Source organism: Euprymna scolopes, chromosome 3 (genome assembly GCF_053919585.1).
Source record: "Euprymna scolopes isolate OS-2025 chromosome 3, ASM5391958v1, whole genome shotgun sequence".
In the NCBI taxonomy this organism is placed as follows: domain Eukaryota; kingdom Metazoa; phylum Mollusca; class Cephalopoda; order Sepiida; family Sepiolidae; genus Euprymna; species Euprymna scolopes.
Window position 1 is genome coordinate 39,534,910 of NC_136484.1, and position 15,102 is coordinate 39,550,011.

The window sequence follows — 15,102 nt, forward strand, 5'->3', positions numbered from 1 at the left end:
CTTAAATTTAAAAGTTTATTTTCTATACTACATTTCTTTCCTCGCCTTATATTGTACTGCATTCTATTACATTTTCAATTTGTTCCCTGTTTATGTTTTTTCAAACCAATTTCAAACCAGTAATAGACCCACATAAATATTCATGTCTTATTCTGATTTTGCTTATACTTTCAGAATCAAGCACAATGGCATCTCAGATCCGGACTCGTCAGCGAACAGCGAAAATGTTAATTGTCGTTGTTATACTGTTTGTGCTCTGCTATTTCCCAGTGTATCTGTTCAATACTCTGCGGTAAGCATTTCGAAAAACAATTGTGAATAATAAAAAAACAATTTCATTGCATACATGTTTGATTATCAACTTTCTCTCGACAGTTATTGGAACTTCCTCGCCATCAGAACTGGCTGACCATATTCAGTCAATATATTATATGTATAGTTTATAGTTTACCAATAAGGTTTATGGGCATGTATTATTCCCGGAAGAAATTAAGTAAAATGATGTATATGAACTCCGGTAAGGGATCAAAAAGATTTTGTTGATAGGCCAAATCTCATAAACTTAATATGAAACACTTTTTATTATGTAAATATTGTCACTTGAGTGCGTGAATATAATGCATGCATTGCAACTCATTAAAGGATGCGGGTTTCCACCAAGAGTAAAGCGAAGTTGTTTCCGTCTCGAATGCAAAACTAGTATTTTATTGTTACATGATGGAATATGGTCCGCTAACATGGATTCCGTGCTGCCACAAACACATGCGTATATATATATATATATATATATATATATATATATATATATATATATATATATATATATATATATATATATATATATATGTATATATACAAGGAAAAGTACCCATCGTTTACTGGGTTCAAAAACAGCCTACAGAAAATGGACTCTGATTTATGAAAGTATGATAGGTTATGAAATGAAGGGTTGTAAAGAGATAGCTTCGAATTTGGGGGTATCAAAACCAAAGCAAAATATGATGAAAGTAAAAATAAAGTAGATAAACCACATAACTTATCATAACATATCTGTTCACACTGAAACACTTACCACAATATTCTGTAGATCTATATTAAAAAAACCTTGTTAAACGTTGTGACTTATTTCCATTCTATGGAGGTCAGGCGCGAACGAACACCATATAATTTTATTATACCATATTTCTTCAAACTGAAACATCATTATCAAAATATACTTACGCAGATAGATATGAAAAGTCTTTATTAAAGTTTGTGCCTATTTCCATTCTATGAAGGCCAGGCGCGAACGCAGTACCCACAATTTTATTATACCATCCCTATTTAAGTTAAAACATACTTATCAAAGTACTCTTATGTACATCTATATCAAAAACTCTTGCAAACGTTTTTTTTTATTTTTTATTTTTTATTTCTATACTTTGTGGACCAGGCGCGAACGCAGGCCCCACAATTTTAATGAACCACTGTTCTGCCAGATTAAACATACCCATTCCTGTGTCTCGATACATCTTCTATCATTATATGTAATCAGGTTTTTTAAAATAGTCAACCATATAGGAGCCTATTCGTGACCACACACACACACACACACATTTAGCTTTATATTATATATATATATATATATATATATATATATATATATATAATTATTTACTATAATAATTATTAAATAATTATTAAATACCTATAGACAGTAGTGTTTTACCCTTTCGGGAATCATCAGTGCAGTGTATCAGTATTTAGATCAGTCGATAGATTCGAACACGGAAACAGAAGCCGTCTCTGGATTCAGACAGACGTATGCACAGACTTGGAGTCTACATTTGAAATACCCTTCCCTTGAGTAGAGAAGCAAAACTAGAATCAGACGACCAGGCTTGATATGCAACATAACATTAGCTACTTAGACCCAGGACTATACGCTATTAAAGAAAGTCTCTGGCAGTACAGATACAGCAGTCTCCTTCGATATTAGCGCACAAGTGCATGTATTTGGTGACTTCAATGTCCACCACAGTACTAGGCTTGGATTCTCTACTTACACAGATGCAACTGAAAGCCCAACACATAGCTTTTCTATATCTCATTCCCTATCACAGACGGCTACGTTTCGGACACGTTTCCCAGACCGACAAGATCAAGATGCCTCACTTCTAGATCTATTTCTGAGCACAGTACCCGATGATTGTGCCATGAATGTCCACAGCCTACTCAGGATGCTGATCTTGCTATGATAATAGTAGAAATTGCCCTAAATTATTGACCCAAAACTTAAGAGCAATTGCTCAAAATAATGCGGAAGCTAGAAGTAACTGTAAGAGAGAAAGAGGGAGCTAAGGGAGAATATACTGAAACTTCTAGAAAATGCATCGAAGAACAGAATTTAGGTACCCGTGATTTTTGGAAAATCTACAACAGTGTAGCAAATAATGGGTATTCAGCAATTCCCCTATCAAACAATCATGAATTTGTTTGCGAGGCAACCGAGAAAACTAATATGCTTGCCAGTCAGTTTGCCTCAAACTCCACATTGAACTCAGCAAACCATTCCCTCCGTGACTTTTCTTTGCGGACTGACGACACATTAGATGATCTGAAAATCAGCCCTTTCTCAGAGGCATGGTATCATAAAAAAATAGACACCTCCAAAGCATGTGAATCCGATCTCATCCCTTCTGTGCTATTAAAAAATTGCTCCGCCGGGGTTGCTCCAGTTCTCTTCAAGCGCCTTAACGAACCTTGCTTTCCTGGCTGCTGGAAAACTGCTTCTGTGGTACAAGTTTACAAGAATTCTGGCGAAAGAACTGACCCAGTAAATTACTGCCCCATTACTCTCCTCCCGCTTTTCGCTAAAATATTTAATTAATTAATTAATCAAGCTCTAGTACATGACCTTACAGTTGCTAAACTTCTGAGCGACCAACAACATGGATTTAGGCAAGCCCGTTCCACAGCAGATATCCTTACTATAATCTCTGAACGTATATACCGTTCACTGGACAAAGACGGGGAAGGTGGAGCGGTAGCCCTACATATATTTAAGGCTTTTGACAGGGTATGGCACAATGGTGTTCTAAGGAAAATCAGAACATATGGTATCATTGGAAGAATACTTAACTTATTAAATCTTTCTTAAGTAAGAGAAAAATACAGGTTGTCCTAGACGGTCGTACGTCTAAACAATATGATATAAATGCGGGAGTTCCTCAGGAGTCTATCTTTGGACATTTATTATTCCTAATATTCATAAATGAGCTCCCTGATGAAATTGTTTCTGAGACGTGTATATTTGCTGATGGCACCACGCTCTATAACAGACACGACGGGAAAACAAATGAATACATATCTAAGGAAATAGCAGGAATACTAGAAGAAACCCTTCAATCCGTAGTGGAATGGGGACAGAAATTTGATGGTCACATTCAATGCTGACAAGACTTAGCTTGTTTCCTTCAATAATTACAATAAACCTTCTCTGTCACCAATAGCAATGGCAAAATACTCATTGCATTAAAGTACTTTCTTAAACACCTCGGCCTAACATTTACAGATGGGCTCTCTCTCTCTCTACCGTGCTAGAAAGCTACTTACGCCTGAAAGTATCTTGTATCTCTATAAAACCACCATTCGCCTATGCATAAAGTATTGTTGCCACATTTGGACTGGGGCGTCTGCTACTAGTCTTGCACTCTTGGACAGAGTTCAAAAAAGAGTTGCCAACCAGATAGGTCGTGACAGACTCTGTCCCTTCGATGAAATGTTGCATCTCGCTGCCTGTTCTACAAGTATCTTAATGGTTAATACTCTGATGAACTTCAAGCACTGGTACCCCCTCGACGTAAATACTCATGACAAATCCGAGAAGCAGTTAAATTCCATCCCTACACGGTAGAGATCACTAGGTGTAAGAAAGCCTTCTACTCCAATGGTTTCTTCCCCAGAACTGCTAGACTTTTGAACTCCCTTCTGGAATTCTGTTTTCCCAACTGTACTAAAATGCACAAGTTCATGCGTAATGTGAATAGAGATCTTACTGTTCATATTCCTTTATAATATCTCTGCAACTTATATCCCCGATAGTAGCCTTCTTATTCAAAGTCGCACTGTGCCCTGTTTGGGGTTAAAATTGAATAAAAATATTTGAATTATGGTGCTTTTACCTCGTGAATTTCAGAAGCAAGCTTTTCCTTCGCTTTGAATTTTTTTTTTTTTTTTTACATTTTCACCCCAAACAAGGCAAATTGCCACTTTGGTGTAGGGCTACTATCAGGGGCAACAACTACTGGGGTACTATGTAGGGATTTGGGCAGCAAGATGTCGGTTCACGTTACACTTGAACTTCTGCACGTCAGTACTGTTGAGGAAGCAGGGACCTGGAATGGAATTCCAGAGTCTAGCGGTTCTGGGGAAGAAACTATTGAAGTAAAAAGATCTTTTACATTTAGGGATCTCTACAGTGGGTGGGCAGCCTGTCGGGTTTGTCGAGGGTGCTCACGTCGTGGGGGCACAAGTGATTGGAGTTCGTCAGAGCATTCACCACTAAAATACTTGTAGAAAAGGCAGAGGGATGCAACATTTCGTCGATGGGACAGAGGCTGAAGCTTAGATGCCAGTTCAGGGCCTATCAGGTTTGCGACTCTCTTTTGAACCTTGTCAAGGAGCGGGAGACTAGTAGCAGATGTACCAGCCAATATGTGACAGCAATACTCCATACATGGGCGAATGGTGGCCTTATAGAGGTACAGGATACTTTCGGGTGTTTTATATCAAATTATAACGATTCACATTATTCAACAGATACGTACAAAAATCTATACTAAGCAGTTCCTTTACACAATTAATCGGATACGATTTTACCCATAATTAGTCGAAATTTCGAATGTATGTCTTTCTCAATAGTAAATAAAATGGAAAATGATCAACCGTTATCGAGGGCAACTTAAAGATCTTTTTCGTTATTTGCGACACAGCGATGTAATAGAGTGCGACAATCTTCTTCAATATATATATATATATATATATATATATATATATATGTGTGTGTGTGTGTGTGTATTATATATATATATATATATATATATATATATATGTGTGTGTGTGTGTGTGTGTGTGTGTAATATATATATATATATAACTCTTATTCCTGAGTGGCTTCCGGGCCTTGATAAGTGGTGACCACTGTGTAAAAAAAATCATACAACTTACTCTTGTTCTTTACGTTATCTATACTCCTATAATTTGTGTGTGCATTGATATTCGTATTTAATACTTTTTTCTATTTATTTAAAAAGATAATACAACATTGTTTTATAGCATTTATCTACACAAGTTATGAATAATTTGCATATTCTTTTAAACATTAATTATAATTAATTCCCTATTAGTTCTATTCGGTTTTCTTATGAGATGATTATCCTGACTTAACTATTATGTGTAATTATATTCATGCAGATATTCTACATGATATATACTTGCGTAACATTTGCGTGAAAAGCTTATATTAAACACAAACTTATAGTAGTAAATATTTATGTATGCGTATATATTCTTGTTTAAAATAGTTTGCCTACCAAATTCCTCTGCAAGTGTTTTTTCTACAGACATAAAACTTCATATATAGAATAATCGAACCCATACAAGCATTTACATTTCGGTTTTAGACGGGAAAATCGGTGTGCTAATGAAAAGAAATCGAATTTGCCAGGTCGAACGACAGACTTATGGATATGCATGCGTAACGTAATAGTTACTTGTTCATGTTTACATTTTTAGCTTAGCAGTAAATATGTCTCCATAATACAGTTATTAACACAAAAAATTTAATCCTAAGCTAACGGTTTTGGTTTCGATTCTCGATGGGGGCGCACGAGTCATCTTTTTTTTTTAAACTTTTTAAATCATTACTATATATTGGGTCCAATATAATAAACTAATAAATACGCAATATGCATTAATCAAAATATCATATTTAAGCGTATTTTATGCCTGGGCAATGCTGTGTGGCCTGCTAATAATGCTATAATATTGTGGGAACATTCAGTACCATTGTTTTCATTTCGGTGTAATTCTGATAAAGATTGAACGCTTATCTCCCGGCTCATTAATAAAAACGCTTAACATTTCAAAGATATTGCAGCAGTGTTAACACTATTTAAAATCTCTTTTTTAACATCTATCTGGATTTCAGATCTTCTAAATAAGCATATTCTCTAAATTTTAATTTCTTCTACTTCAATAACATTTATTTGCAGTTGTTAGTTCGCAATCTTAAGCAACGATTGTTTGGCAAGGAGATTTGCGTAAATATATAAGCGCCCCACCTCATACTGCACGAAATATTCTGAAATTGTCGACCATCTAGTATTGACAACATACTATGTTGCTGACCTTCGTTTATCTAACAAAATTCAGTTCATCAACAAGATAATGTTGCATTATACCAAGATATCCGCTTCTAATTAGGTCAATCACACTTTCTAATGAAAGTGAGTTTTATCTCGGCTTCATTTAGACTAATCGGCGATCAATTAGAACTTCCCTATTTCCATATTCGTTGTAGTATTATTTTATGTTTGCAAGAGCGAGTTGTGAGCGTCATTGACGTTGATGAATGCTTGGATATCTCCTAAGATTATATTCTGAAACACATCAAGTTCTAAAGGCTAAACAATGACCTATTGGTCCGCAATGTTTTGTTTCCAGTCTGGAAGTTTTCTAGGAGTTCGTAGCTGTGATGCTCGTAATCTGTCTGGTCTCGTCTTACAGTCTCGAACCGGTATTATGAACTGCTTATATTTCGGATTGAGTTTAATTGGACTTGAACTTGTTTAAAACGTATAGTATCTTAACTGTATTTTATTAACTGCGTTAGCCAATACATGGATCAACCTTGCTATATTGTACATTAATCTATACATTAATGTCCGTAATTGATTAAAAAGCAAAACGGATAGTTTAAACGTGAATGTATTTATTGCTAATTTCATGGGAATGTATTAGGTTCAAAGAAATTTTATAATGTTTTAGAAAACATTCTTATTTTTATGGACATCGGTCTGGACAAGGTACGAAGTCACTTCATCTAACGGACTAAAGTACACAGTTTTAATGTCAAAAACCAACCAACGAGTGTGTGAGATGAATATATATCGATTAAAGAACTGCAATTATTCCGGCTTTGTCAGAAAAAGAATGTATAAAATGGGAGAACTAAAGAACAGAATAATTTACAATACGAATAGAATATTTGTACATTATAACCATTATTAACAATATTTTTAGCATTTCCCTGCTGTTAGTATCAACTTCATGTCTATATAACAATTTATTTCGCAGTATGATTGCAAATAATATAAAACATGCTTTATATTTATTGAACTTACAGTGTTCAGATTACAACATTTGCTAGTATTTAAAAACATATTCTATTTCTTTCCGCTCGCCCGTTCTCGTCTAATTAGTCTATTCTCAGATATCATATATATATATATATATATATATATATATATATATATATATATATATATATATATATATATATATATAATGTGCAAACAATCACCTAAGTAATATTATTTTTAAATCTTTTATCTGTTCTTTCAAGCGAGGGATTTGGCATCCTACCAGATACCAGATACCAGGCATCCACCCGCTATCTCATATATTCCAACTGAGAGATTTTCAGAAATTCTATCCATCCATTTAATTGCACTTGTTTGAATCTCTCTTGCACTTGGTAGACCGGGTATATATGCCAGCAATTTTTTTAGATTATTTTTCATCATTCCAATTACTCATAAAAATACTAGAATGATAGAAATATTCCTAAGATTCCAGTTTCTTCCCATATCGTACGTAATACCGTATTATTATTGTTATGTTTTCCCTCTCAGCTCTGTTTTACCTAGCATCATCGGGAACACCAACTTCTACTACGGCTGCTTCTTTCTCGTTCTTGTCCCATATCACTGTGTCAAGTTTAATTTCTCCGTTTGCAAGTTTCGTAGATGTAGGTAATAGTGGATACTGTACCATTTATCTCCAACTGTTGTTTATGCTTTGTTTGGTATATGTTACCAGAACTTGCTACTGCATTCGATATTTAACTTTTTACTGATCGTTACACACTCTATTGTATCGCAATGTATAGTAGCCGTATTCCAGCAGAACCTTAAACTAAGATATCATGTGGCTCATACTCTCTATTCTGTGTGGCAGAAGATTCACTTGCTGCCATTGCTGGGACCACTTATATTTTAAAAGCGTTGATCATTATGACTTGATCTTGGCCAGCCATTATAATCCTCTCTTAATTATCGTGGGGCGATGCTTTGTTTAACAAGGCTATAGAGCCTTTTTTGTCTATATAGTTCTGGGTGTTGGCTTATTTCCCCAGTTTTTTTAACTGGGCGTTCTTGCTTTATTTTGACGACTCTTTTGAGTTACTTGTACAGCAGACTTTTTTTCTAATTCTGTCCCATTTGTAAGATAGTCTTGTCAAAAATATTTAGTTAGTTTCATAATAGATGGTTTTCTGCTGTTCTGTTATTAGTTATATATTTTGGGACATGATGTATGCATTTAATATATATATATATATATATATATATATATATATATATATATACAGTGATGATCATATTTATTGGCACGGTAAAATAAAAGTTAAATTTTGTCTAATAAATTATAAAAACGGGATTAAATTAAAGAAAATAACAAAGTATATTATGTATTTTTAACTGGCCTTTCCGATGCAGCAATCGGATTTTAGAAAAAATAAATAACAAAGGAACAACAAACATAATTGCAAAAAACCCTTGTTCAAAATTATTGGCACGGCTTTGTTTTTCTTTTTATTATCAGTATAATATCAATCAATTTCCGGTTTACGTGCTTTCTGAACTTTTTTATAGCCATATTATGCTTGTTTAACGCTAATTCAGTGAATAATTTTTTTCAGATAATTTTTAGATAGCGATTTATTTAAACTATTATAAGTGACTAAATTATAATTTTCAATCGCCATGGTTAAAACTAAGGAACACAGCGAAGACGTCAGGAAGCTTATTGTAGCATGCCATACCAATGGGGAGGGCTATGATAAAATTTCAAAGAAGCTAAACCTTCCCAAATCCACTGTTAGAGCCATAATAAACAAGTTCAAATCGCAAGGCCACGTTATGAGTTTAGAGGGTAGAGGGAGAAAAGGGATTCTTTCCCCAAGAGATGAACGGAAAATTGTTCGACAAGTAAAACAAAACCCAAGGATCTATGTTGGGGAGATTGTTGATGAACAGAGCACCTCTGGAGTGAATGTATCTCGACATACAGTTGGTAGAGTTTTGAAGAGAGCTGGTTTAAAAGCATGTCGTCCGAGAAAGACTCCCTTATTGAAGCCTATGCACCTGAAAGCAAGGCTAGCCTTTGCAAAACGTCATATTGATAAAGATGTTGCATTCTGGAAACGTGTTCTATGGACTGACGAAACGAAAATAGAGTTATTTGGCCATAATAAAGTGTCTTATATTTACAGAAAATCTGGCGAAGCTTTCCTGCCTAAGAACACCATACCCACAGTGAAGCACGGTGGAGGCAGTTTGATGTTTTGGGGATCCTTTGCTGCCTCTGGACCAGGGCGACTTGTTAAGGTCAAAGGTAGCATAAAAAAGGAAGATTATGTTAAAATATTGGATGAAAACCTGAAAGACTCTGCTAAAGAGCTCTCACTTGGTCGTCGTTGGTGGTTCATGCAAGATAATGACCCAAAGCATTCGGCTAAACTGACTAAGAAATGGCTTGAGGACAATCATATTAATGTTTTGGAGTGGCCATCACAAAGCCCAGACCTTAATCCAATTGAAAATTTATGGAGAACATTAAAATTGAGGGTAATGCAAAGGAAGCCTAAGAATCTTATTCAATTGGAGGATTATTGTCAGGAAGAGTGGGCTAAAATTACTACTGAAGAGTGCAACAACTTGGTTGTAAACTATGAAAAGCGACTGAGGAAGGTATTCAAGGCCAAAGGCTATACAATTGATTATTAAATAAATCGTGCCAATAATTTTGAACAAGGGTTTTTTGCAATTATGTGTGTTGTTCCTTTGTTATTTATTTTTTCTAAAATCCGATTGCCGCATCGGAAAGGCCAGTTAAAAATATATAATATACTTTGTTATTTTCTTTAATTTAATCCTTTTTTTAGAATTTATTAGACAAAATTTAACTTTTATTTTACCGTGCCAATAAATATGATCATCACTGTATATATATATATATATATATATATATATATATATATATATATATATATATATATATATATAAACAGAAACCCACGAAACAATTAGTAAACTCAGAATGTGTGCTATCTTTATGTTTTGCATAACAGTAAGAATGTTTTCTACTAAGCAAAAAAACAAACAAAAAACAAGCATAATAAGCAGTTCATAATGGTGCATGCAATCCCTTGAAAACACTCAGCATTATAAGAGAAAAAGCAAGAGCAAGTGGAGTAATCCAGCACCGTTATATGTAGCCTCAATTACAAGTAAACAGGAGAAAGAAAGGGGGCACAAATTCAGCTCGCGCTGTCAGTTTTAAACTGAAGCCATTTACTTCTGCTTTTTCGGAAATGTGTGATTTCTTTTCCCTGTTGTGACGTCACACACGTGTCTCAGAAACTTGTTTTTCCGAACCCTGCTTCTATATCCACGTGTGTCCTTTTGTCTCTGCTGTGACGTCTCATAGCGCAGCCGGCTTGGTCATTTGCATATGTTTGCTGTCATACGCTGCTTTGTTACAATCTCGATAATTAGGTGACGCAATCCTTTAGAACTTATTGTATCAGCTAATGAAAAAGAAGCCTGTGAGTCGGATACTCAGCTTGCTTTTACAATTATTATTATTAAAATGACGACGAGTTTTGCAACAAAGTAAAAGAACGTATAGTAAAAGAAGGCTGTTAGATTCACACTGCCTTCCCAACCAAATGTGACATATATACAGCTACCTATATGAACAAGACGAGGCTTTTTATTTGTAGCAAAAGACACTGGCCTATTTCGTCTTTCTGCATTGGTTAATACTACGCTATTATCGATACATGCACCAATTCATAATGAGAAAATTAAAATATTGGGAATATTTAATTCTTATAATCACTAATTCTAATTAACGATCGATTATTTAAATATTTGTTATTTGAAGAAAAATAATACTATATCCATATTTGACTCTTGTCTTGGTAAATCTTTTCAATATGAATACAGTGGAACAATATCAGGGGCTGAGATAGATTGATTCCAGATAGTAGGAAAATAAGGTTGAACAGATCTAGTAGCCTAATATATAAACGGCCATATGTCTGTCTGTCGGTCTGTCTGTCCATATTTTCAGATTCTATCCTCTCCGAAACTAAAAGTCGCAGAGCGTTGCTAGGGGCATCACATGAATTTTTACGGGTCGTTCTTTTGTGGGTCTTTAGCCGGTTAAAATTGTTTTTAAGGGATCAAAAGGGGTCAGAATTCCAAAACATATTATACATTTTCTACATTCATTTAAGTATATTTTAAATTTTTAATTGGGTTCTATACGTGTCATGTTAGTACAGTAGCAATGTCACCAGCTTCGAATGATACAGTTTCAATTTCGAAATACTTTTTTTGTAAATTTTTAAATCACGACCCTACAATAATATATGCGAAATCTGGGCGAATTAAACTATCATATTTAAGCGTATTTTACGCCCGAGCAAAGCTGAGTGCCCCCCCCGCTTGTAATATATAGACGAAGAATTATTTTGTTCAAACGTCATAAATAGAGACACATGTCAAAGTGACGAATTCCAGTAGGGATGAAGGTAGCTGTCATCGTTCTAGTGTTTAAACAGCAAAACGTATTTTCTGGCTTTCTACATATTTTTTAGGCTTGATAATAGAAAATACACCGCTTCTGGCAACTATGCTAGCGGCAATGACGGTTAAAAGTAAGGGAATGCGACGAATAATCTTCAACTCTTTATTCTGAGTTCCACAGATTTTATATATGATTGGTGTCACCTTATTATTTTGTAGACTAATATCATAACACCAAGCCTTGTCTTATTTTACCAGTGATATCCTCACAGCAACAGTGTGTATTTATTTCATATGCAGAAATAAAATCCTCCATCACGTCTTTTATTTTTCCAACAAAGAATCTTTATCAATATGTGTCTTAATTTTCTGTAACTTAGTAACTACTCGTTTTAAGACCTATACGAATATATAAATTATAATCCCGAAAATACGCCATTAATGTTCTTATGCATAAATGAAAAAATAAGACAATACACACTGCTATAGTATACATAGTTATATATAGCGGCAGTAAAACAGCATATTCTTGTCGTTATTTTGACTCCCAGACGTGTATTTGTTGATATCTTATATGCTTTTATATAGAGTGATGCGCTTCTCAGTTGAATAACTGTGTCTAACTGTGTCGAATACATAGTCGAGTGGCAAAACAATGAAAAGAATATGCTGTTGTCATAGCCCTAGTTATATATATATATATATATATATATATATATTTATAATTTTATTGGGTAGAGCACTGTCGTAAATAATCTCATCCGCTACTTAATTGGCTGAAAAATTCGGGGTTCGCTGTTTTTTCATAGGAAGCGGTTTGAGCACTCTAAAAGTAGTGGACGAATGTTTGTTTAAAATAGACATTTGGCGAAATTATTTGTGGGCACCGCTCCTGTGAGTCGATCGGTATTACAGCTGACTAACGCGATAGTTTAAGGCCCTATCCTCGACTTGGAAAAGGTTCTAGTCTTGCGGCATTGATGAGTTGTGATACAACGAACACGGCTGTATGTCGATGACTACTATATATATATATATATATATATATATATATATATATATATATATATAATATAAAGCTGAATGTCTGTGCGTGTATGTGTGTGTGCCTGGTCACGAATAGGCTCCTATATGGTTGACTATTTTAAAAAACTGATTACATATAATGATAGAAGATGTATTCAGACACAGGAATGGGAATTTTTGATCTGGCAGAACAGTGGTTCATTAAAATTGTGGGGTCTGCGTTCGCGCCTTTCCACAAAGTATGGAAATAAAAAAATGTAAAGATTAAAAAAAAACGTTTACAAGTGTTTTTGATATAGATGTACATAAGAATACTTTGATAAGTATGTTTTAACTTAAATAGGGATGGTATAATAAAATTGTGGGGTCTGCGTTCGCGCCTGGCCTCCATAGAATGGAAATAGGCAGAAACTTCAATAAAGACTTTTCATATCTATCTGTGTAAGTATACTTTGATAATTATGTTTCAATTCGAAGAAATATGGTATAATAAAATTATGGGGTGTTCGTTCGCACCTGAACTTCATAGAATGGAAATATGTCACAAAGTTTAACAAGGGTTTTTAATATAGATCCACAGAATATTGTGATTAGTGTTTCAGTGTGAACAGGTATGGTATAATAAATTATGGGGTTTATCTATTTTATTTTTACTTTCATCAGATTTTGCTTTGGTTTTGATACCCCCAAATTCGAAGCTATCTCATTACAGTCCTTCCTTTTCATAACCTATCATACTTTCATAAATCAGAGTCCATTTTCTGTAGGCTATTTTTGAACCCAATCACTGACGGGTACGTTTGCTAGTATATATATATATATATATATATATATATATATATATATATATATATATATATATAAATATATATATATATATGAATAAAAATAAAATAAAAATACCAGCGATGGTGGACGTTATGTTGTTTTGAAAAAAGAAAAACCGAATGAATTTCTGAAATGATCAACGTTTCGCCCCTATTGCAGAGGGCATCCTAAGCATATTAAAAGGAAAAATACAAAAAAAGAAAAATAACCCACACAGACAAATAGTTTTATTCCCGATATGGGTAGGATTCTTACACTGTTTCCTTTCATTTTCGTATGGTCTATGATCGTTTTCTGTTTTTGCATTTTTCCTGTTAATATCCTGAAGATGTCCTCTGCAATATGGATGAAACGGAATTCATTCAGTTTTTCTTTTTTCAAAACACACATATATATATATATATATATATATATATATATATATATATATATATATATCCATGATTATAAAGTGTGTTAATCCTAGAATTACATATATATGTACGCATATATATATATAGTAAGGAATTATATATATATATATATATAGTAAGGAATTATATATATATATATATATATATATATATATATATATATATATCCGTGATTATAAAGTGTGTTAATTCCTATAAATCGACCATAATTTGCCTGTGGATATACGGTTGACTATATATTTCGATAAGAGTTCTCGAGAAAACATGATTATTGAGACTTGTTAGAAATGCCGTTAGTGTTCTTGTTGGTTTTATTAATTTATGTTATTTGTATTTAAAAAAAAAACACAATTTAATATTTATACAAGTAAGATTTTTTTTCGTTGGATTTTGCAGATATGTGAATGTTCTGGAAAAATTGCCCAAGGAAATAATACCACCAATAGCATTGGCAGCGCATTGGTTGTGTCACCTAAACAGCGCCATTAATCCGATCATCTACTGTTTCATGAGTGGTAAGTTACGCAGACATATTTTTTATTAAAAAAATACGGAACCTACAGGCTTTTTGTCTATTATATATTTATATATAAATATATATATATATATATATATATATATATATATAATCTTACTAATATGAACAAATACAAATATATATGTATATATATATATATATATATATATATATTATAAGAAGTACCCGTCATTAAGTGGGTTCAAAAAGAGCCTTCAAAATGGGCACTGATGTATGATATCATGAAAGATTATGAAAAAATTGTGGGTTATCGAAACCAAAGCAAAATATGATGAAAAGAGAAGTAAAATTTTGCAGAAATAAATATATATTTTTATATCAACTTTGGTGTCCTTCGTAGCTAAGCGTGACCAGCAAAATACATGTTTTTAGAAAAGCAGAAAAAAACGGAGATTCTATTATCCGCACGTATTGTCCCATTTCAATTTCTCAATTGTAA

The 15,102-nt window shown here is 33.6% G+C and overlaps 1 protein-coding gene across 3 annotated transcripts in view; it reads left to right on the forward strand.

Moving 5' to 3' along the window:
- The window catches only part of LOC145254595 (orexin receptor type 2-like), a 774,875-nt gene that overhangs the window by 542,355 nt on the left and 217,418 nt on the right, over positions 1 to 15,102 (forward strand). For all 3 annotated transcript variants that reach the window (XM_080113217.1, XM_080113206.1, XM_080113211.1), the window contains exons 4-5: positions 175 to 292; positions 14,522 to 14,640. In XM_080113217.1, coding sequence (XP_079969343.1) covers positions 175 to 292; positions 14,522 to 14,640 — 237 coding nt within the window. The remainder of the gene's footprint in view (positions 1 to 174; positions 293 to 14,521; positions 14,641 to 15,102) is intronic.